Below are 25,118 nucleotides of genomic sequence, written 5' to 3' on the forward strand. Positions count from 1 at the left end.
CGTGGGCCTGGCCAGGGGCGGCGGCGGCGGCACCGCGGCTCTGCGCGGAAAGGCGGCGCGGCCGGGGGCAGCGGCCGGGAAACGCCATTTCACGCGGAAATTCCTTTGGCACTTTATTCGCCTCCTCCGGTGCATGCGGGTGCCCCCACGCATCGGGGGGGGGGGAAGAAAATCGGGCGAAAGCTTCTGGGAATGAAACTCCGCGGTGCTGGCGCCGGCGCTGCGCGGCCCCGGCGCGGCCGCGGAAGCCTCCCGCCGCGCGGGGCCGGGCGGGCGGCGGCGGAGCGGCTCGCCCGGAGCAGCCCTGCGCGCCCCGCGGCGCAGCCCGGCGCCTCTCCCTCCTGCTTCTTCTCTGCTCCGCATCCGCGCTTTTCCGTCCCCCGTTCCCGGCTGCAGAGCTCTCCGCGCCCCCGCCCCGGGCACAGAAGCGGTGCCTGAGCCGCGGGTGGCTCCGCCTGGCACCTCGCTCTGGGACGCGCCGACGGCGATCCCGGCGCTTTCCCGGCGGGTGCAGCACACGCCGGCCGCGGCCCCGGCCCCGGCCCCGGCCCCGGCCCCGGCCGCGGCCGCGCGCGGGGCGCCCCGCCGCCGAGCCGGCTCGGAGCTGCGCGGCGGGCTTTGGCTTCGCTCCCCGCTTTAAACAAACGCGATGTCGGATAATGAGGGGATTCCTCTGTTGTATTCCTAACTGAATTCAGTTCTTCCCAAATAATAAGTATTTACATATATTTCTAATGAAAACCGTTCGCTATGTAGCTGCCAAAAAAAAAAAAAAAAAAAGGAAAAAAAAATCAAAAAAAAAAAACACCGCTACTGTGAAGCCGGGAAGATCGATTCAGCACAGCTCCGCGAGCAGACCGCCAAGATGTTATCTCTGATCGTCTTCCCAAATGCGCTCAGCCCTACACCCGCATCGCGGTGCCATCTGCCCCGGGCCGGCAAGAAGCCCGAAGTTTCACACGGCAGCACCAACATCCCCAGCGGCTTCTGCGGCTCGGCGAGAGATGCTGAAGACGTTTGTTCTTTTTCTGACGACCTGGAAGAAGCCGTACGGGGCTGTAAGAGCTTAATAAACCTCGAAGGGACTCATCCAGCTCCTCTCTCATTTCCTCGTCTTCACGGACCCTTTGCCAGGGCCAGCAGCGGTTCCGTTTTAAGGGTAAGAGTTGATATTATCAGCTACTTCCAGAATGTGTAGTTTGATTAGTGTGTACAATCCTGTTTTAGGTTCAGGGCTGGTCTCTGTGTGGATTAGTTCGCACAGCACATTATAAATAACTCATACAGTTGAGGAAATCCTGCCAAGACACGCATTCAGCCGCGTGGAGAGGTATCTTTACATTGTAATGTGTTTAGTTCCAGCGATGCTTCAGAAAGTGATCGAGAGCAGGAGAGGCAGGACGGGCACTTGCCAGCACGGGGATTCTGTGCTTCCCTTCCCAGCCCCCGGGCTGAGCTGGGACAGACCGGAGGTAAAACGTGAGAGTACACCGTTCATCTCCATGAATTACGCGAGGTCAAATAAGGAAGAGCGAACGTTTTCTAGCTAGGTATCCAAAACAAATCATGGCGATTTTCAGACCTTTTTTGGTGTTGTTTTAATGCTATACTGTTCTGCTCACGAGAACCTTTTATAGACCCCCGAAAGACTTTCAATGAGCACAAGATGTTTGTCCTTTAATACCACATTATCAACAAAGCTCATTCACTATTTTTCAATGAATTATCCCTTTTATTTGTTTATTTCTTTGATCAACTATAAATGAAAGTTATTCGTGTATATAAAACTGAAGTTTTTACTGTTGAAATTGAACTGTACATGTTTACTACAGGAAAAAAATATCAACTCTTGTTTAACAAGACATTATACATCAATAAGCAATAACCTTGTGGAGGATTTGCAATCACCTGGTCTATAAAAACAAGCAGGACAAATAACAGCAATTTATATGCAAAAGTAATGATTTAATGACTATAAGCAAGACAAAGCAATAGAATTGTGCTTCTTTTGCAGACTGGAGACAATGAAATGTTTAACTACAATTTTCCCGTACAAACATGAAACAATATCCATATAGAATAAACACCCTCACAAATGTATAACTGATGGGTGATGAACACACACGAAGTTCGACCAAAGCAAAGCACAAACTGAAAAGTGTTCTGGGCTGTTCATATTTTATGTTGGAAAAGTTCCTTCTACTTAAAAAAAAAAAAAAAAAACTTTTAGAAGCCTCTAATAAAATGCTCCTATGTGCAGGTCATTAAAGAAGAGGCATTCTCCACAATTTATTGGAAATATTAAAGTACCTGTTAAATTTTAATGAAGTTAGTACTGTACCATATACATATATATTATAACAAATTTAGATAAAATGCCTTCATCCAGCGAATTGCTGGCTCCTTAAAATTTATACCAAATAGTTTATGGCTTCTATAATGATCCTGTGTGCTTTTAAAAACACAATCCCACCACACAAAATAATAAAAATGTAATCAAACAGATCAATTACTTCCATGTCCCTTAATTTCTTTTCTTCACTGCATCACTTCAACAACATTTGGTAAAGTAAAAATATATCACTTGAAAAAAAGACAAAGCCAGTAAAAACCTTTTTAAGATTGCCAATTGCCTCCAGGTTATCAGAGACTTGCATGTGCCTTCCCAATACTGTAGCTGTCACACACAAAGTGTTTGTTCCAGTATGAGCAAAGCTCAAACAAGTGGCATCTGCAAGGGTCGAACCAGAAATTTAACAACCATATCATGAGTGCATGAAACACAATATTTTCTTTATAGTATTTATAAATATATCATACAATACTGTTTCCTGTTATGTCATATACCAATATGGCATTGTACAATAAGCATAATGCCATCTGATTCTTACAAAAGCGAATCATTTAAACAAGTCAGTAAATAAAACGGTAATACCCGCTTTTAGGCATACAGATTGTAAAACTGAAGTTTACTTTTCTTTTGATCGGTTCTGCGCAGCAACAGAGAATTAAAGATGCAACATAAGAATCAAAATGGCTAATACGCAAAAATTGTTATTCACAGTGACATGGCTACATATATGCATTATTCTATGCATATTCTTTCCATTTTGTTGAATTTCAAGATGAAAAAGCACTTGCTTTCTACAGGTTCACAAAACAGCATAATAACAATAACAATTGAAGAGAACGCAATGGAGGAGTTAGTCTGGATTAACAAACTACTTCCCAGGATTTATATCAACTTCTGGAGAGTCCCAGGTCCAGATGATGGGGACGGAAACAACTCCACATCATTCCAAACACGTGAAGGTGTAACTTCTGTTTGCTTCCCAGTCCTTCAAAAACAATTTACATATCAATCTTGCGTTTTAATTAACGTCCATATTGAATGTCACCTAGTCCGCCTTTTATAGCCAAGTTCAGTGTCACTACAAAAGAAAGCAATTTGGACGATAGTCACATGTATTAGCATCTATAAAGCTGTAATGGTATGGAGAGACCTATATAAATGAGGGGTGGGGGTGGTAGTCTCATTGGCGAGTCAACCAGACGAAGTAGCCGAGGAGCCATTTATGGAGGTTTTCCGCGCTCTGTTGGTGAAGGACGACTGGTGGTTACTGCTGGGGCTGCTGCTGGTGCCATTCATCGTGCTGGAGATGTGCGGGAACTGCGGGTGAGGAGACTGCACCGGGGTGCTGGGGCTGGGCAAGCACGAGGAGGTGGAGGGGATGCCTCCCGCCGGGCTGCTCGCCTTCTCGCTCCCAGAGTCACTTTCTAGTTCCCCGCTATTATTCAAGCCTTCCCGCTGGTGACTGATCTTCATTCTCTTGCAAGTAGGTCGCACTCGGTACTTGAGGGGGAGCGGCCCGTTCTGCAAGGCAAAGAGAAGACCCCGTAAGCACCCTCGCGCGAGCCACGGCCGGCCACCACCCAAGAGGAGGCATGCTGCTAATTACCCGTCTCCAAGTATAAATGTAGGCAATATCCATTAGCGTGTAGTAGTCCTTCAAAGGCTCCTCTTCATACATCACATCAATCTATTTAAGACATTAATCCTCGCATTAAGAAGCGTACAGGTATTTACTAGTAACACGTGCTTTTTTTGAGGTGAAAGAAGTCCCAAACCAGTAGATCAGGAACTTTAAAATCTGCTATGCCAAAAAAATGGAAGGGCAGAGAGGATTTTTGTAAATATTTTGTAAATATTTTAAATACGTTACTGAACAATTTCTTAATACCTCAGTATATGAACAGCATGAAAAAGTTACACGGGGTCACCAACTCTTCTGTGAGATATTTTAAAATATGCTCTTAATCCTATCAACAAACTGTACACTCTGGAAACACTCTGTGGTTATTGCTTGCTGGAACTCACTCAAACAAGCAATCAAAAATATAAACTAACTTAAGAAGCATGTTAACCAACATTAGCAGATTCAGAATATCAAGAATAAATAAATAAATAAATCTTTTCTCTTAGGTACCTGGAAAGTATTAGGTATATCCATTTTACTCCGCAGGAACTTCCTTAGATGCATCACAGTCATTGCTGCTGGGCAGCGTAAGTATCTTTTGTCATTCACCTAATGATACGTTAAAGAAAATCAGTCTAATGATAACAAGCAATTACTTCCACTAATGTTATATTGTAATATTCTATGTGAATTCTTTAAATGCACACGTTATTATATTATGAACTATAATGTAATGATTTTGAGGGCCATTTAATGAACATTAAAAGGTAAATTACAATTCCAGAAAAAGTAATAAAAATGCAAGTAATGTTACATACTAACAGATTTATAAGTCCTACTAAATTTCTTTCCACAATGCCTATTTATTGCATATTGATTTTTTAGAATGCAAAATAACTCAGATTCAATTTTAAAAATAATATTGCAGGTATTTTTTAATTTCTCAAAGTAGTTTACATTTATAGCTGTAAGAAGGTAGTCTACCTCCTCTGCACCTAGTACCATAATAGCATGTGTGCTTCTTTTGTTCTGGATATAAATATCTCTATATAGTATTCAATCACAAATGTGCGTGAAAGATGTTTGTGTCTGCTATGTTTCCTCTAAGTAAAGGAAAGTTATTTACCTCTTCCTTTGATTTTTCTTTCTCCTTATTTCCTTTTCGTTCCAGCCTGTGAAAAGGAATGAAACAATTACAACAAATAATAAACATAGCTGCTAACAGTCAGATAAACATAAAATATTGCCATTCTGGAACTTGCCTATTCTGGTCAAAGAATTCAATGGATAAGCTTATTATCTCGTCGTCTGTTATAATTCTTTTGTCTTCGTCAGCCACTTCTCCCCTGTCTTCATTAGAGCCATTGGCAGCTGCGCAGAAATTTCCACAATAATTTACATTTTGAAATTCAAATCAGGAAGAATGACAATTCTCAGTAACAAGGAAAAAAAATCTCCATACTAAGGTTATGAATTAAATCTACCTAACTGCTAAAACAATAAACTTTTATTATGCTGAATGTACTTCTTAAAATTTATTAATGGTAGTATATAATTTTTAAGTTAAAAAGGAAAAAGCAAAGCATTTAGGTCTGTGCTATTTTATTAAAGTTGTGAATGAGAGGCTATTACCATCAGCTGATGGATGAGCAGCATAAAAATCTCTTCTTCTTTTCATTTCATCTAAATGGAAAAGCATATATTTTTCTTTTAGCATATACACTGTAACTCCAGGTAAGGATACAGGATAGCAGTTCTGTCTTTGTTTTTCTGCTCTTAAGAATAAAAACGATTTAGCTACTTACTTTTGAAAAGGCCTGGTACTAGCTTGTACACAATATCTTGCAGAGTTTTATCTGACCTGAAAAAAAAACCCAAAATATAAAACTAAGCAGATGAAGCAACATTTTAATCCAAGTGGCAGCTCCTCATTTGTAATCTTTCTCAACAATGAGACATCTTCTACAAAGTGGAATGCTACTCTCAAAAACTTAACTGACAAACTTAATAATCAAACTAACACTGTTCTAAACACTGCTATAAAACAAAAAAACTTTTCAGTTGTGACAAAGCAATTGAAAAATAATTCTCCTAGATTGAATGAAGGCCCTAAAACCCACGTTTCCTTCAAAAAATGGAGAGAGAACACCACAAAGTAACACCAAAAAAAAACTTCTGAAACAAGAAGTATGTTTTAAAGGGGGTTGAATTTTAGCTTCAAAAGTTTTAGCTTCAAAAGTTTCAGCAACAGTTTTCATGACTACAATCTATGGCCCGACTGAAGCATGTCTGTGAAAAACAGAAAGTGGAGAAACTGTCGGCTATGTGTATATGAAAATGGGAGAGAGCAAGAGGGCATTCTATCAATGGCTAGCCTAGGCAAAAATAAAAAAAAAAAAAATAAAAAAAAAAAAAGAAAAGAAAAGAAAAGAAAAGAAAGACCAAGAAAAACTTTCAGTCTCTCATCCAGTGAAATCTTCTATTTCAATCAATGACAAAACTCCAAAGAGAGAGCATATGCACAGGTTAGCTTGAAAAAGAGACAAGTCCTTTCAGATTTAAATCAGAGAAGAAGAGATAACATCAACACAATTACTGCAAGTCTCCGCTTATAAAGTAAAATAAGACATACATGATATATATTACATCTTTCTCCTACCTTATGTTCAAAAGCGGTCGAGTTTTGTGCACTTGGACATCACAAATAGGACAGTACTTGCTTGTCTCCAAGTAACGCACGATACACGTTTTACAGACTGGAAGTCAAACACGTAAGGCTTTTAGTAATAGTTCTGGGTGACACTCAAATATGCATAGATAGAGGTGCGATTTTCTAAGCTATGCAAGCTACTAAATCGTCCATTGTCCGAAGTGCGCTGCTTAAGCTAAACAAATACTCAAATAAGCTGCAATTAACATGAAAAGGAGACACTCGGAGTACATATATTACTACTTTAACAAAGACCGTAGGGCCGTCGTCAAAAAGCCCTCTCGGGCGGCCAGGTCCCCCCATTCCCGGGGCTGCGGGAGCCGCAGGGGCGCTTGCCGCCCGCCCCGCGGGTGCTGCTCGCGGCGCGGCACGGCACGGCACGGCACGGCGCGGCGCGGCGCGGCGCGGCGCGGCTCGGGGGCGAGGTGCCCGCCGGTACTTACAGGAGTGGAGACACTCGATGATGGTGGTGGCATCGATGAAGTACCCGCCGCAGAGCACGCACATGAGATGGGGGTTTAGCTCGGTTATTTTGATTCTGGTTGTTCGGTGCATTTTGGCGTGGCGAACGGCGGCTCTGCAAGACACCCGCGGAGGCCAGTGAGGGGGGACGGGCCGCGGCCCAGGTGCGGCGCGGCGCGGCCCCCGCGGAGCGGCGGGGCCGCCGCCGCAGGCCGCCGCGCAGCCCCGGCGCGGCGCGGCGCGGAGGGCCGCGGCACCCGGCGCGGAGCGGAGCGGCGCGGAGCGGCGCGCCCGCCGGCCGCGCACCGGCTCCGGCTCCGGCGGGGGCGGCGCGGCGCGGCGCGGCGCGGGGGGCCGGGCGGGCACCGGGCTGCCGGCGAGCAGCACAAAGGGGAACCAGCGCCTCCCGGTGCGGCTGCCCTGGCATTTCCGGAGCGCGGGGAGGGGCGCGCGGGGGCGGGGGGACACGCACCTCGGAGCGGGCCGCGCACCGCGGCGGCGGGGCGCCGCCGGGGGAGCGGGCGGCTGCCGCGGCGGCTCGGTGCCGATCCGGATCCGCTCCGCTCTCCGCGGGGGTTGCTATAGCAACTTACACTTACACTTGGCATCCTGCCACCGCTGGGAACACGCGAGAGCCGGGCGGGGGGGCGGCCGGGGGGCGGGCCGGGCCGGGCCGGGCCGGGCCGGGGGTGGGACACGGGGCCCGGCCGCTGCGAGGGGGCGGAGGAGCCGAGGCGCCCGCGGGGGGCGGCGAGCCCGCTCGCCGGCGGAGCCCGCTCGCCGGCGGAGCCCGGGCCGGGCCGGGCCGGGCCGCCGCAGCCCGCGGGGCGCCGCGCTCGGGGTCCCAGCCCGGCGGCGGCGAGCGCGAGAGGCTCCTCCCGAGTCTCGGCCATTTCGGATCCTCGCAGGGGCCTCTCTCCACGTCGACTCGGTGCGAGGAGCCGGGCTCAGACCGCCGCCTCCCCCTGCGCCGCCTCCCGCTCCCGGCGCGCCGCGCTCCGCGGACCGAGCCCCCCGCGCCGCCGGCGGGCGCCGGGCGGCTCCGGCCCGCGCCCCGGGACCCCCGCTCCCCTCCTCTCCTCCCTCCCTCCCTCTCGCTCCCCCCAACTTTTTCTTTCTTTCTTTCTTTCTCGCTCTCTCTCCTTCTTTCCTTCCCCCCGCTCTTTCGAGTCTCGTTTGAAAAGCCTCCCGCGGACGAAGCGAGAGCGCTGCAAAGTTTTGCAAGAGGTGGAAACAGATCTGCAGCACCCGGGAAAGGTGTTTGGCTGGGAGAAAACAAACCTCCGAATCCTTTAATAAGCCTCCTTTCTCAGCAAAGAAACGCACCAAGGGGGGGAAAAAAAAAAAAAAAAAAAAAAAAGCCCAAACCGAATTTAAACGGTACAACATTAGTGACAACATGCAGAGGACCATGTGATCAGATCATTCCTAAAGCTAAATCAACACCTTGTCAACACAATGCAGCGACAAGAGTGAAAAACAAATGTCATTTTCACAGTCTGCAACCCATAAAACCCTATCGGAGGCACTGGCGCTGACGTTATATGCACACATACAACTTAAAATAAGAGGGAATAAGAGGGGAAACCTCACGGGGAGGGAGGGAACCCTACCAGCTACGCCAACTGCACAGTAAATTATTTTCTGTCAAACAGATCCTGAAAAAAAATAATACAACAATGTTACTCAGATGCAAACTATTCATTTCCCCGTGTCAGTGCTCCCACTACACCAGCTCATCTGCCTGGTCCCACTCTTCCCGAGACAGAGCTTACAAGCCGCCCCGTACTGCAGCGTGTGAGTTGATGCAGTCTCGAGACACAGCCTTGCCTGAGGTTCTCCCCAGCTACTCGCAAACTTCGATGTTAGACCGCGAAATAAGACAATACACCAAGGCTTCTCAAAGCTTGGAATTTCCGCCAAACTGCCCAGGACAGGGGTACAATATTTCTCAAAAAGGGTACACAGCGCCAACGAGCGACCTTAGCAGGGAAACTTCTCTTGCTGCTGCAGGAGAAGCTTTGAACGAGCAGCAGATAACCCCCCCCCTCCAATATCAAATGATAGCAAGCAAACAGAAAAGCAAAATGCTAAAGCACCAAGTGAGACCAGATCCCCAAAGCTGCTCCTAACCCCGTGTGGGAAAGCAAGAACCACGCTTCATCGTACTGCGATCTAAATGCCGCTTCCAGGGTCTCTGACCCTCCGCTTTTTACTTTTAAACTGATACCGATGGCTTGCTTTTCCCAGAAAAGGCTTCTGCGCCTCTGTCTCTGAAGAGCACAGTACTGTGCAGCCAGTGACTCTGAGGTCTCTTTAGATACTCAGATCTGGACAGACTGCTTTCACGGTCCTGTGTTTTATTTGTTAAAACCCCTACCTCATCGTTCATGAATATCTGAACTAAAAAACCCAGCAGCGACCGAGGCCATATAACTCGGCGGATGCAGAACCCTTCCCCAGCCCTGACATCCTGCACAAACCTTTTAAGACATTAACACCTTTTATTCCACGCAAGTTTAGCCCCTTCCTAGAAGGAGGAGGATTAAATTCAACCGTGAAGCTTGCCGAAGCCACCCCGAAACGCAGGTTATTTATTGCCCGAAGTTAGCACATTTTGAACATGCTTCGAGTTATCTCCGGGATCAGGGGTTTTATCCAGCGAGCTGCGTCCAGCGCCCGGCTTCGCGGCGGCGGCGGCCGGGGCGCCCTGGGGGGTCCTGGGGGGGGGGGGGGGTGGCGTGACCCCAGCGCCGCGCCCCTCACCGCAGCAGCCCCGACGCCGCGCTTTGCCAGGAGCCAAATCCTCCCAGATGGCTCAGCTCGTGGCCGCAGCACCAGGCGTGCCAACACGCCTCACGCAGGCAACGCAAACAGCCTCTTCACCAGCATAATATGTATTTACACACTGACACACGGAACAACTAAACGTAAAATATATGAAGATAACACTTGCTAGAAGTCAACAGCGCCAGCCAACTGATTATTTAGAGGCCTTAAACAGGTTATGTCAAAATGAAGAAAAACAGAAGTGCGTTCCCCTGCTAGGAATCAGCTACATTATTAAAAATCTATAAACGCGATAAGCTATCAAACCTGCTTTGACAGGTCTCTAAGAGAAAATACACAAAAAATATAGAAACATCATTCAGATAGGTTTGTGTACTTTACACCTATATCCTCTCGGTAAACTCTCTCATTAGTAATAAAGAAGCTGTAACACTACATCTTCACCTATTATCAATAAAACCTACTTTCCTATAAAGTCTATTATTACTCTTTCACTTAAGAATGTCCACATATGTTTTAAAGGAGGGATAGTATTTCTTTCAAAGAACGCATGTGTAGCTCAAATATCTTTGCCTAGCATACTGCAGCAAGGAAAGACCTGAGCAATGGCAACAGAGTGTAAAAAGACCTCCAGCCTTTAAATCATCACCTTAAAACTCCCTATCTGAACTACGCTATCCGTCTACTCCAACATATATTAAAACGTTAATTTTCTAGCTATCTGCCTGATCAGGTAGGTCAACACTTGGTGTCTCCGGCAAACTGAAAAAAAAAAGGAAAAAAAAAAGAAAAAGAAAGAAAGAAAGAAAAAAAGCCTTAGTAGTTTACAGGACGTGCTGTAACTAGGCGCTCTCAGCAGATTCAGTGGACTGCATTTCCAGAATCTCCCTGGTCTTTGGGATAGTCCCATAAAATAAGTTACTCTGACCAGTACTATGCAAAAATCCATTTGATGCTCAGCTGGGAACTGGGCACACATACCTAGATTTTCTGGAACTTTTTTGGAGGGTAGAGGAGTGAATCAAAGTTTCTAGCTGCTGAAAAGTGACTATCTCACTTTTATGCAAATGCCATTTTTCTGCTACTTTTTACCTCTTTATTTGCAAATATTTGCAGTAAACACACAGAAACGACCCAGGTTATATACTGGCAAGGCCATACAATTACATAAACATACACAATCAACTTTCTAGTGCTACCTCCAAACAGCATGACGAGCCAACTCGTGACACGTTTAAGACTCGACAAAGGATTTCACGTTAATTTGCCCTTCCCGGGCTCAAGAGAAAAAATACCAGTCAGAGAAAAGAAATTAAAAAAAAAAAAAAAAAAAAAAAAAAAAGCCACTATGTGCTACAGGCACATCACCTTTGCTCCAAAGGCTCTAGCAAATTGCACACCCCAATTCCCAAGGATCACAGTCAAATTGCTATCTCTGCAAAAAAGTTATTTCTCAATTTTGGTCACCCCTGTCCTCTCCCAGCAGGTATAAACCTAAAAACTTTAGCATTTTAAGCACAAATGTAAGAGGAGACATTGGAAACAACTGGGAACCGCCATCTTACAAACCATCAAATTTCACACAAGTACTTGTCCAACTTAAGTTAATAACATTTTCTGTTAGCTGCCCCGAAGCCTAACAACCCCACCAGGAGGATCGCTACCCCCCACTGGCCCTATCTCTATAAAATGGGTGCGTTATCTGGCACTTTAGCCTCCCCCAGACACATTTATTTCGGAGAGGACTGAAATCACTTGACCCAGGCAGCTCCAGATTTCATGAACGTCCCTGTTTAATCAAAATCTGCCTTTAAACAAAGGGCGCTCAGGCCGGGCTGGCACCACGGGCTGGAAATATAAATATTCTCCTCGGGGACCATGTGCACAGAAACATTTTAGGGGGCATCTGGAGAAAGAAAGGAACTAAAATTTGCAAATGTGGGTGCGTAGCGAAAGCGAGTGCACAGGCTGCTGCTGCTGCGTGTCTATATGTGTGTGTGTGTGGTTGGAGCAGCCTGTCAGCGCTTTTCCCATACGGAGAGCTTGGGGGACACCTAGGCTCCCCTTTGCAGCCCCCAAACCAGCCGAAAACCGCCGCAAAGCCCCCTCAGCCCCCCGCCCCGGGTAAGGAGACACCTCGCTGCATACATACCCGGAAAAAGGAGCCGGTGGGTGATGATCGGAGCGGCCAAAAAAGACAATGAAAGTTAAAAGTCGTTCAGCAGAAAATGAATGTGAGCCAAGCGGCCATCTTGAAATGAACTGCAGACGCTGTCAATTGCAATAAGCTTATTGCTGCTGCTGCTGCTGCACTCTGCTCATTTTAGTTACAAAACACCCGGGTTTTCTCCTCTCTTCCACCGACCCTTCTCACTCCCTCTCTCTCCCTCTGAGTTTGCGTTTTGGGTGGCTTAGGAGCTGGGAGCGGAAAGTCTTTCTAATCCGGATGGGTTCTCTCTCCACCAGCCCATTGTCTCTCCCTCTTCCCCCTGCTCTGCCTCTCGGTCTCTTTTTTTATTATTATTATTTCATAGTTGTTGGTGGGGGGAACGGGGGAGGGCGGGTGGAGGAGGGAAAAATGCAACGCTGAAGGCACACAGTGGAAACTGACACCGTCCCCAAAATGGCTCGGAGTTCGCCCGCCCCGCCAGCATCACGTGGGGCTCCTCATTCCTTAAGGGTGGCCTGGGAATTAGCGGCGGTGCAGCCGGAGCCCGGCAGCCCCGCCGTGACCCAGCCCCGCACCCCGCCCGCCGCCGCCGCCCCCTCCCCGCCCGCGCCGCCTCCCCTCCCCGGCCCTCCCGCGCCGCCGCCGCCGCCGCCGCGCGCGCCGCCGCGCGCCGCCGCCCCCCCGCCCCGCGCCGCCGCCGCCGCGCGCGCACCGCACGCGGCCGCTGCCTCCTTTTCGCCGCCGCGCGCCCGCCGCCCGTCCCGCCCCCGCCCCGGCTCGCCACGCTCCCCGCGCGCGGCCCCGCCGCTCTCCCCCCCGCCGCGCGGGCTCGGCTCGGGCTCGGGCTCGGCTCGGGCTCGGCGATTTCCCTTCCCCTCGCTCGGCGCAACATCCCGATTCCGCCTTTTCTGCCCCCTCCCCCCCGCGCGCCGCGCTCGCTCGCTCTGCCCATTCCCGTTCTTTCTTTCATTCCCTCCGCTCCCGACTTGCCGCCGCCCCCGCCCCGCTTCTCACCTCCGGCGGCCGCCCCCTCCCCACGCGCGCGCCTGCCCCACGCGCCGCCCCCCCCCGCGCCCCTCGCCCCCGCCGCCCCAGCTTCACGGCGGCCCCACGCCACCCCCCAGGCGGCCCCTCCGCCTCCGCCCCGCGCCCGCGCCCCCTCCACGCACTTGTTGCTCGCTCCCCACGCGCGGCCTCGACGCCCGCGGCCTCCCGCACCCTCCCCCCCCGCGGGCGGGCCGCGCCTCCCGCCGGGCACCGCCCCCGGCCGCCTCACGCCCTCGCCGCCTCGCGCCCGCCGCCCGCCTGGCGCACGTGGCCGCGGCCCGCGGCCGTTGGCGCCGGGGGCGACGCGCCCCCTCAGAGGGGCCGCGCGCCGCCGCTCTCCCGCGCGCCGCGGCGGCCCCCGCCGCCCGCCCCGCTCCCTCGGGCGGCCGCCGCACGGGGCCGAGCGGCCCGCGGCGGACAACGGGCCGCGCTCAGCCCGCGCCGCGCCCGGCCGGGGGCCGCGCCCGGCCTGCCGGCAGGTGCGGGCCGCGGTGGCGGAGAGGGGCCGCACCGTACCGCACCGCACCGCGGGCGCGCAGCGGGACCGCCGGGGCGTAGCCGCCGGCGCTGGGCTCCTGCCGGCGGCGGGGACGAACCCTGGGTCCCGCACAAGCGGCAGGAGCGGTCCCGAGGCGAAACAAAGCGCGGTGGGCAGCTTAGCCGGCGCCCCGCAGCACTACCGCGGGAGGAGGGGACGCTGCGCTCAGCGGCGCGGTTCCAGGAACAGCTAATTCACTCATTAAAAAAAAAAAAAAAATCCAAAAACGCAGAACAAGAGCGAATCAACTTTATTAGCTCCCGGGGGAAATAATCAGTGATAAATACTTAAAGTACACAAAATAAAACAGAAGGAATGCTTTGAAGACACTACCGCTAACTGAATTTCTACCGTGAGTTAATTTTCACAAAAACATGACATGAGCAAGGAATAGCATCTGCCTTCACGAAAATAGTGATTTTACTGAATTCACATCCAAGAACTCATAAAAAGGATCGTTTTACATCACGACATGCAAATAGAGACGAAAGACATTTGTCCTGTAGTAGACGCTCTTAGAGTACTTCAACCCCGCAGACTGACACCTTCCTTCCATCACATCTGAGTCGCTCTTTCGAGACTTTTTGCAGCATCTTTTAGTTTTCCAACTAAATCCTAAGAGATGAAATATTGTTTCAGAATAAAAATATTTTGCAGAAAGTCAGCTAACAGTAGAACATAACATTCTTTTACACAGCAGGGCAAGGGATAGCAGCACTATACCACAAAAGTTGCGATTGATATATAATGCTAGAAAGACAGTTAAAATAACTTCACGTTATAATGTAGTAAAAAAGTAGGAGTTGAAGGAAAACACCTTTTAAAATATATGACTGACTAAAACAGATCACTATTTTTAACGTGAAGATTTTATCAGCATCATTATGACGGTTCTTGCTACCATTTGGTCCTACATACATTTCTAAGAATACTGAAATTATTTTGAGTGCAATTTTACACTAGGACCATTCCCAGTCAAAGTATGTCAGATTCCACTGAGCGAGTGAACCAAATCAAAACACTTATTTGTAAGCTAAAGAGGGATTTGGAGAAACACGTTAAAAAAGTAGCAGTGTAAATCTGAAGTTTTAATATCTCCTAGTCTCTACCCCCAATCCCTTTTCCCAGTCTTCCACACTTTGGTGACTTTCAAGCATTACAATACCTCTTTTGTTCAGTTACACATTTAAATCGCTAAGTGAAGATCAACGTTTGTTTCATGTTTGTTTCATTTCTTACATGTCATTAACATCACTGAAGAGCCTTCAGTTCATTCACTATTTTAAATCACCATATATATTTAAATCATTGATCCATTTTGCTCTAATAATTTCTCTGCACCACGGGAAATGAGAGTTTCAGAAAACTGATTGATTTCCTTCCAAATAAATATTACAGCTATGAAAACAGATAAAATATTTGTGCAGGTAGAAAGAGCTATTTCCATGCAATCAGTTACTACACATCTTTATTTGAGAAGGCAAGACAACCACATGCAACGTTTTGTAGAAGCTTCTCTACTACCCTCCTGATCCCAGATATTTTTCTGAGAACAGTTTATAAACTTTCATTTTGATTGACAGTAAAAGAAAAAAAATATATTCACAACTAGAGTCAAACAATGGTGATGGAAAGAAGTACCTGTAATTGCTCCATCGTGCAACTAAAGCTAACATCTGGGTGTGATCCTGAATCACTGTTCTGAAGAGAAAAAAAAGTTTTATTAAAAAATGACAAGAGATTGCATTTTTTCCTTTGAGGGTACAGGGAAAGGTAGGTAGACAGTACCTCTACATTTAAGGTCACCAAATAGGATGGTCGGTAAGTTTTATGAAGTTGATTAGTCTAAATTAAAAACAAAGAATATACAGAAAGTCAGATTTCAGAACCAAAATAGACTAAGGAAACAACACCTCGATGTGTTAAATTACCTTGATCTGATATTCCAAGCGCCAAGATACATCAGTTATATGGAGAGGAGATCTGCCTATGCTGAAAAACACAATAGTTACACATACCCCACACTTAAAGAAAAAGTCATTTTTCTGAAGTTGTCCACAAACAAAGCCAAGAACCTTTTTCTGATACTTGTAATGTTTAATAAAAAGTTCAAAAAAGTTACTTAAGGAGGAATTACTGAAGGAGGAAAAAGAAAGTTTCAACAGTTGTTTCCTAAAGTCTGTTAAAAATTTAAAGAAAAATCTGTGAGCAAAGTTTCTTACTTTCATCACCTGAAGTATCTACATATGTTTTTCAGGACACTTTTAAAGTAGCTGTAACTGAAACTGTATGTGCTGACAAACTGACCTACCTTCCCAATAGGATTTCCAACATATCCTTGTTTTTCTGGGGGGGAAAAAAAAAATCTGCTATATTCAAATAAATTGTTACCAGAGTGGGGAAAAAAAAAAAAAAAAAAAAAAAGCAAGCATGGTAAAATCGGTTTAAAAACCTGATATTCGGTGCAAAATTCTTCTATTCTTTCTCTATCCAGTTTACAGTCTTCTAGACATGTGCTACAGAGAAAAAGACTTTATGAGTTTTTTGTTAACATTAAGTGAGCAGTATAGTTTACAGTAAGTAACAGCCACTAGAGAAATGAGGTAGCTTCAAAGCCATCAGTACCTTATAGCAGATTTGTCGGCTTTCTGTTTCCCTGCCTCCAGTATACACATTGCAGCTGCTGCGTGGCAGTGTTTTAAGACCGTAGGGTCAATATCTTTCAGGTCTGGATCGTCTAAAATAAATGAATTACTGACGCCACTCTTATCTGCGAAGTCCCAGTGCACGTTACCAGGGGCTCCTGCTTGCCCTCCGAACGGTGCCTCTTCTCCACAGCGACACACGCCCGGTGCCTCAGCGCGAACGCACCGAGCTCGCGGGCAAGGTGCCGGGGGCACCGCGCAAGGGAAGGGACGGCTTACGCGCACCGCAGAGCCGCGCCAGAACGGCCTCACCCAGCGGTCCACGCGTAGGCGCAGCTCGCCGAAGAGGGAGAAGAGGCACCGCGAGGAAACCCCGCCGCCCCCCGCGGGCCGGGGCGCGCTGCCCCGAGCGGGCGCCCGCGCAGGCGGCTCGCGCTGCCCCCGCCGCCGCGCACCGGCCCCGCGGCGGAGCCCGCGCGGCGCAGCCGGCGGGCGCGGTGCCGGCGGGCGCGGCGCAGCCGGCGGGCGCGGTGCTCTGGTGCCGCAGAGCCGCGCTCAGCGCCGCGGCCCGGGCTCCGCGCGGGGCCGCCTGCGCGGGCGCGCGGCGCGGGCGCTCCCCGGGGGCGCGCGTACACGCGCACGTGTATAAACACACGAGCTCGCGCGCACCGGCGGCAGCGGGGGCCCCGGCCCGGCCCGGCCCGGCCCGCCGCAGGCCGCGGGGGCAGCGGCCGCCGGGCGCGGCGCGGCGCAGGTGGCCCGCGGGCGGCGGCGGCGGCGCTCCGCGGGCGGCAGCCGCCGCGCGGGCGGGGCGGCCGCGCTTACCCAGGCCGGCGGCGGGGCCGAGGAGGCCGCGGAAGGCGGCGCGGAGCAGCGCGGCGTAGGCGCGGCGGGGGACGCGGCGCGGGTCGCCCAGGAGCCGCCAGCCGCCCTGCGCGTACGGCGACAGCTCCATTGTGGGCGCCGTGACCTTCGACACGGGCACGTGACGCGCGCGCAGCTGATCGCCGCGCGAGGCGGGGCCGCCGCCGCCGCGGGCGGGAGCGAGCGAGCGAGTGAGGGAGGCGCCGCCGCCGCCGCCGCCGCAGGGGCTCCGCGGCGGGCGCGCCCGGAGCCAGCCCCGCTTCCGCAGCGGCCGGGGGCCCCGCCGCCGGGCACGAGCCAGGCCGCTTCCTAGCAGCGCTGGCGAGGCAGGCGGCGACCCCGCTCCGCCGGCGCCCGCGGCGCGGCGCGGCGCGGCTCGTTCCGCCGCCGCGGCCCCCGCGCCGCCCCCGGGGAGCGGGAGGCCACGGGCCGCGCCCCCCCCCCCACCCCGGGCGGCGGCGCGGCCGGACCCACCACACGGACACGCACACGCGCCGCCCCGCGCGCGCGTGGGGGGAACGCGAAAATCCTCCCAGCCCCCGCGGAGAGCTGGGGGGGGGGTCGGTGCGGCCGCCGCCGCCCCCCGCGCGCGGGCAGCCGGCGCCGGCCGCGCTGCGCCCGGGAGAGCCCGAAAGGCTCCGCGGAGCCGCGCGTTTCCCCCGCGCTGCGCCGGTTGCAGCAGCCCGGTTACTGCCCCGCGCAAGCATTTTGCGCCTTTCTGTTTTCAAAAACAAAACGCTGAAAGAAGGCGTTTTCAGGCATTCATAGGTGTTATTTCCGCATGGTCACAAATTGGCACCCCCGTATGGTTTCACAGAGTTTTTAAGGATTGTGGAACAATGTTCATGTACCTACGGAAAAGCACATTGTGCATGCACTGCTGAAGGCTCTCCCGTCCCTCGCCTTCTTCTTCTTCTTTTTTTTTTTTTTTTTTTTTTTTTTTTTAAGTCAGAGACGATATTGTTTCTGACTTAATTTTATGAAGGATTTGGCTCGTATTACAGTAAAGAGAAGGATTTGTTACAGCATATTCCTTTAACTCATCAGTACTTTATTTCTCAGTAATTCTCAGCAGTGCTTATGTTTCTTGTTAAAGACATGTGATGCTTTTCAACTTAAGCAAGAGTCGACCAAATAAAGCCGTTTCTTAAGTAGTAGACCTACTGTCTATTAAGTCAGAAAGCCATGAATACAATTGCATCAGTTTGCCAGTAAGCTGGGGTTTTTTTAGATATGTCTGCCAGCAGATGTATGTGTTTAATGGTATTTTGTTTAATTTTTTTGCCATAGCTATGCCTAACTGACATGGGAGCACAGACTCAAGATAATTCTTTAATTAAGACTTCTATATCATTTTGGTAAAGGCATTGCACATTCTGACATACAGATATTGGTGTGGACTGAGAGATAAGTCTTTACTTGATGAGTCTTTATTGATGATTTTAGTAGACATACAGAGTTTTCTAAAGACATTTATGTGTTAAGCTATCAAATTCCTGATGTGAGGCATTTTTTGTTAATATTCATTTATGTATTTAAATATTGTCATAAAACATTTTTAATTTAATATTTTACATGTAAACAATGAAATGGCATGGATCAGCTATGGATCAAATTAGGTGACTGATCTAATAACATTTAGGTAAAGGCCTTATGAAATAACATGAATTGTGATGTATAAAACCTTTGAATAAAACCAACTTGAAGTGTACAAAATGGTTTAGAAAGGAAAATCATATTTTCCTTTGTGCCTTGTATTTCTCAATGGACAACAGCATTAATATATAATTTAGCCTTCACTGAACTAAGTTTTCTGCAGAACATTTCATAAAGGTAAACTCTATATTGAAATCTGCTTCAGAAAGACTGTAAAAGCTGAAGGCCCCTTTGAGTTTTTGTGATGAAACCACATGTATATAATGTTAAAAATACGCTCCTTTTTCTATAAAAGATGTATATCAGAAGAAGTTAATGTATATTCAGAAGTAATATATATTCAAAAAACACAAGACAGACCTGAAACAGCAGACTTCATAATTACGTTTCCAAGTATGTAAAATAATAGAAAAACAGAGAGGAGTGTTTTTCCTCTTTATTTCTAATGTTATTTGTCTTAAATAGTATTGGTAATAAGAATAGGTGAGATATTCCATCGTCATTTAATTAAAAAATAATGACTCTAGTCTGCTGCTTTGATCATCTGCTAATCTATGCTGCAGTCCATTTGTAGGTGGACAGTGCTGTCAGAGGACTGGACTCCTGACTAGAAAAGAGCTTTGAATTTACAATTTTCATTTTATCTGAGCTATTCAAGGTAATTGACTGGTAGCAGATTTAATTGAAAAGCTGTTAGGAGTTTTGTACTGGTGTTTATATTCATATTACTGACTAATTATAAACAGTCATCTAAGAGCTGAGTCCTGCTGTTGAAACCAGTTAAAATGTTGTCCCAGTAGGAGTAATAAGATCATGTTTTATCAATATTTGAACCATGTGAGTTCATCACTGGAATTTTTTTATTCTTCTCTTTTTGTGGTATTGTAATTGTTATAAGTAAGAGCAACTGTCTACATTGCAGTATAAGATCACACTTCAGTTCTGATGCGGTACCTGGGTAATCAGGTCGTTGTGACTTCTGAGTTTCCTGACGCTCTGGGTTGTCTGGTAACTCTGTTGTAAAAACAGGAGTTTTTGTATGCTTAGGAGTTTGTATTCTTTTTTACTTTGAAGTTAAAAAAAATTGCCCTAACTGCAGGATCAGGCCTTTAATCATAATACACTGTATATTAGGCCTCATGATTTGATGAAGAAAGAACACGTAGATTGTTGCTGCGTGTTCTGAAGTAATACTCCTGATCTGATACTTTGGCATAAAAATTAATAGCACTGAATTGGTGAACTCTGAGCTTCAGAGCTATGGGTGACAGAATTCCTGGTAATTTTAATTTTGCCAGAAATGAGAAAGGCATTACAGCAGAAAGGTGGGTCGACAAAATAGGCTATATTTTTATATAATTGTACAATATAGACAGTATACATAAGGCAAGAGTGCATAAAATGGAGGAGGAGAAGAAAAACATAAAATGGAGGAGAGGACAAAACTCTGAATTGCAGAATTACAAATGTAAAGAGACCACAGCTATAAAAAAGCATAGTTATTTTAAGAAAGTTAGAAATGTACAGATACGGCATACAGATATGCATGTTACAGAAATTTAATCTTTAAAATTCCCTCCATTTTTATAGCATTTTGAAATTTATAAATTTAAATCTATCTTAAAGGCAGAACAACCGCTAATGATTCAATGCAAGGTTACATGTTTCTTTTAAATCCTTTAGTAATTTTCATTACAAAATTTATATACTCAGTTTACCTGCCCGGCCTGTCAGCCTGGCTTTTTTTTTTTTTCTTTCTTTTTTTTCCTTTTTTCCCCCCTCTCTCTCTCTCCTCTCCCCACCCCCCCCCCCCCCCAAAAAAAAAGGAGGCGAGATTGTTTTTCAGATTGTTAAATTGATCTTAATTTTGTTTCACTGCTTGGGCATAGTGCACACACCCCTTTCATTATATTTTCCAAGAAGAAGCTAAACTATATATTGAAGAAAGAAAGCACAGAAGAAATGCATTAACATTTGAATATTAATTAATCAGTGAAATTAACTACTGCAGCCCACTCAGGCTAGCATTTTTTAACAGCATATGCTTTGTCAAAACAAAATAATGCAACACCATTCAAAATGCAGGGGCAAATCACTTAGCATGTCCAGAGCATTAATGCATAAAATTTAAGAGTAGAAATAAGTACTTTGAAATGCCTCAGAATAGCATTTTGTCTTCTATGTATTGTTCTCCACTGGGTTAGCAGATAATAGCCTAAGATGAGTTTTCTAGCATTGATTTTATGCAAAATTATTATTGACTTCAATAAGAGTTTCATCCACAGGTTAATGGAATGCCCCTGGAGTCTTTCTTTTAAGTAAATAGCAAGCCTTCTTTATTATAAAGTACATTTTACTAAAAAAATCTTTGAAACAGGTAAGAACACTAAACAATAAGTAACTAGTTACAACAAAATTTATTTCTTACTTGATTCCTATCTGAGAAAAGCCCTTGACACTCAATGCTTCAGTCACTGACATCAAAGAACAAGAGTATGTAAACCCAAATGGCTGAAGATTTTTCTCCTGTCACTAGCACCAAAAATGAAATACAGCAAAAAAATACTGCCTTGAACCAAGCCATGCATGGATTATTAACTTAGCATGATTCTTGTAGACAGTCCTCATATCTGGTGAAATTGCAGCACTTGTCACATATTAAAAATCACACAAAAGAAACTGGAAGTATGAATTTTTAATTCCAATAAACACATTGTTTGGCTATGGATAATGTTTATTTCAGAAAAACATACTTCCTTTACACACACATAATACTAATTAATAGATCAGCAGATTAACTTTTTAAATAAGTATGTGAAAGCATTTGGTCTTTTAATTAACATAAAAACTATGGTAGCTGAATATACTTTTGATGAGGTATTTAACATTTTTATTCCAAGTTTAACCTGAAAACATATTTGCTGGGTAGGTAGTATTTTTGGAATTAAGTTATATCAATCTAAAAAAAAAGCAATAAGGAGTTACTTATTAACATTTTGATTAGCTTTGTTCTGATTTGTTTGTACCTTCTATTTGTCAAAACTTAAAATCTTTTGGTTTTCCCTTCATACATTAAAACAGGCATATATTCTTAAGCTATAAATACCTTTTTTTAAAAGCTTATCACTTTTAAATTATACACTTTTAAACTATTATTTTTTCATTTTTTATTTAAGTACTGAGGTGAGATTGATTCTAAGGCAAGCAGAGAAGAACTTGTTTAAAATATTACAGCTTCTCTGATTTGTAACAATACTAGAAAATCTTATATTCCTTAAAAAGTTAATTTTTCTTTCATTTTACTGAGAAAAGATCATTTTAAATCAAAACTGTCTTTAAATGTATTTGTATTTATACCTTATATGCCAAATAAAGCCCTACTGAGAATTTGTACAGCTTTATGTCTAAGGCTGCAAAAAAATTAGTAATAAACAGGCATGTAAGCAAGCTTTGTTGTGATGTACTACATAATACATCCCCTCAGATAGTTTTGTCTTTTTGTGAGTTTTAACACATTTTAGATCCTACAAATTAAGTGAAACTACTGTATTTACTGTATTTTCAATCACTTCATTTCAGTCTCTGATAGGAAAATAAAACTATATAGTTCATAATATATTTGCTCTTTAAGATAAAACTCTAGTGTCTTTGACTAAATTTGTGGAGAATTATAAATGAGGCCTACATAAAAGATGCACACCTTTAATGGTGAATGGAGAAATACAAAAAGATTCCCACTGCTTCAGCAGAACTACTGAGGTACTTCAATGGCTAGTCCTGTGTCACAGATGAATATTGTTTATCATACTCACAAAAAAAAAGAAAATATACTATGAAATGCTTTTTTAATTATTACATCTGTATTCTCTCTTTGTAAGCAACTTTATTTGCAGTACATTTTAGACTGATGTTTTTGCTGCCCTTCAGATCATCTAACATAATTTACAGATATTTCAGAGTTGTAGGTAGCGTTTTCACACTATTCAGGCAGCACACAGATGCAAGCATCATGCAGTACTCATAGTTCCTTTATATTTAGCCTTTTTAAAAAAGATTTATTGAGAAATATCTAATCTCTACATGCTTTTAAAGTGTAAGCCAAATACATCTGAAACTTGACAGTGTTTTAAGTAAGACTTTTTTACATGTTCAAACACTTAGTGGAAAGACTATAGTCTCACTACTGGAAGCTTGTATGGGGGATATTATACGCTATTGTCAAGCAGCATTCACAGTCTGTCACATTAGTGCTAGAGATGTGTATAGAAGAGTAATTATTATAAGCCGACATCTAGCAAATGTAAGTAAAAATAGACAAACCTCAAAGGAAAATTAGCCTTTTTTTTTTAAGGTATTATTTGTGTCCAGATGTTTAATGTCAGGACACTAAAATGTTATTTAGCATAGGATCTAGCTGATAAAATAATTTTGTGTTTATGTAAGAAATAGAAACATGTTTTCCTTAGCTCTCCATTTAGTTAGTTCCTTCTCAAGGTAGATAAATACAAAAATATAAACAGAATGAATTAGCAGTAATCCAATATTTAAACAGATGAATGGTATAACACTTTTAATTCCATTTGTATGGTTCAGCAGTATTAGGCAGAAAAAGTATATAAATCTAGTAAGAAAATGTGCAGTTTTCTATTAAAGATGTAACAAATACTGTATCAAGAGAGAGCACTAAGTAGTATGTTTTGTTGTTGTTAGAATTAATCCTGCTATTCCAAGGAAATGCTTGATTCTGCTGTTATAGCAAGGCTTGCATGACAAAATGATAGATGCCTTAAAAGAAGTTTTGATAAATAAAATCCTGTAGACCTTGGCAATCACAGTTTCCTTTTAGCAATCATAAGGGATGGGTGAGTAATATTTGGGAAATAGTGTTATATAAGATGGTTTATTGCATCTAAAAATATTAGGGCTAGATCTGCAGCTCATGTAAATCAGTATATCTCCTTTCAAGTTTCTTATATCGTTTTGTATCAGCAGAGAATCTGGCCCACATCCATTATCTAGAGGGAGTATCAACTGCTACAAAGCATATTTATCTAACCAGAAGCAAACATAGTTTGCGTAGCTCATTGATGTTTCTTGTAACACTTATGTTAACCTTTATAATGTGATAAAGATCTGGCACAGTTATGTATGGTTACAAATTATTTTAGTTTGATATTATCAACGATCATAAATTAGTATTTATCACTTTTAAAACTGCTTATAATTACATTGATAAAAGCTTAACTTGTTATTGATAAGGAACTAGCAATTTAGGACCTTTCTGTTCTTCTAATTGACTTTTCTGGGAGCAGAATTAGGCCTGTTCTCTGAAACAATTCTGTCTAGCAAAGTAGTACATAGCTTTGTTAAAAAGTGTATTATATTTTTGTGTTCTCTTTTAGATCATTTCATTTCTAGTGACCCACACATTTTGCAGTGCCACTAAGTTTATGTGCCTGCCTTTTACAAACAAACAGAAGTATTAGTTGACCCAGTCAAATCACTGAGAGTTAACCCCAGACGCAAGTATCTACGATGTCCAAATTAAAAGGCTTAATTTAAAATATTGCCTTATGAGAAACAGAATTAGAAAGCAAACCCGACTTCATTCTTTATTTGTTTCCCTCAAGTAATGAAAGGGAATTTCACTAATTATTAGAATTTTGACGAGTGAACATTTAGTATCTGTAGTATCTCAACTGGTGGGTATAACACTGTAACCGCCAGAACCGCTCAGGAGCAGCGCTAACAGCGACTCACGGGCAAATCGCAGCGTTGAAACAGACGGAATTTTACACACGCTCAGTCGTGTGCACTGTTTATACAACATCAAGTATAGTTCAGAGCGCAGAAATAGTTTTGACGTAAAAATACGGTTGTGATTTCTTGCCCGCTTTTTAACGGCGAATGACACGGCCAATGTTGCGAAACAAAGAGGAATGCTCCGGTGACCTTAAATTTATTACGTTGGGAACATGACTGAAAACTACAAGTGTCCATGTACTGTGTGTTTCATGCAAGATTTATTTGTTGTGAGAGAAAGCCGCGATGGTTGGTTAGTGAATTAGGTCAATAAGCAGTAGGATAGTGATAGGGGAGATTCTATTGCTCTTGGGGATTTAGGCTTCCTAGCACGACATTTAAATCAATAGGAATCATCAGCTACCCTAATCTGTCTGTACCAAATAGCACTGGGCCTTAGGTGATAGAAAAAAATTGGAAGAGACCCTGGGAAATTGCTTTCTTTCCTGAGACAATT

At 45.6% G+C, this 25,118-nt stretch overlaps 1 protein-coding gene across 1 annotated transcript; it reads right to left on the reverse strand.

Moving 5' to 3' along the window:
- Positions 1-1,735: 1,735 nt before the first annotated feature.
- Positions 1,736-17,310, reverse strand: BMI1 (BMI1 proto-oncogene, polycomb ring finger). The gene is made up of 14 exons (XM_062567603.1): positions 17,165-17,310; positions 16,320-16,722; positions 16,147-16,210; positions 16,006-16,040; positions 15,315-15,395; positions 7,131-7,264; positions 6,637-6,733; positions 5,783-5,838; positions 5,610-5,660; positions 5,240-5,348; positions 5,104-5,149; positions 4,488-4,586; positions 3,960-4,040; positions 1,736-3,874 (listed from the first exon to the last, which is right to left on the reverse strand). The coding sequence occupies exons 1-14, from the start codon at positions 17,292-17,294 to the stop codon at positions 3,545-3,547; spliced, it is 1,716 nt and encodes a 571-aa protein (XP_062423587.1). The 5' UTR covers positions 17,295-17,310; the 3' UTR covers positions 1,736-3,544.
- Between the last annotated feature and the right edge of the window lie 7,808 nt (positions 17,311-25,118).

The sequence above is a fragment of the Rhea pennata genome, chromosome 2 (genome assembly GCF_028389875.1).
Source record: "Rhea pennata isolate bPtePen1 chromosome 2, bPtePen1.pri, whole genome shotgun sequence".
Classification (NCBI taxonomy): domain Eukaryota; kingdom Metazoa; phylum Chordata; class Aves; order Rheiformes; family Rheidae; genus Rhea; species Rhea pennata.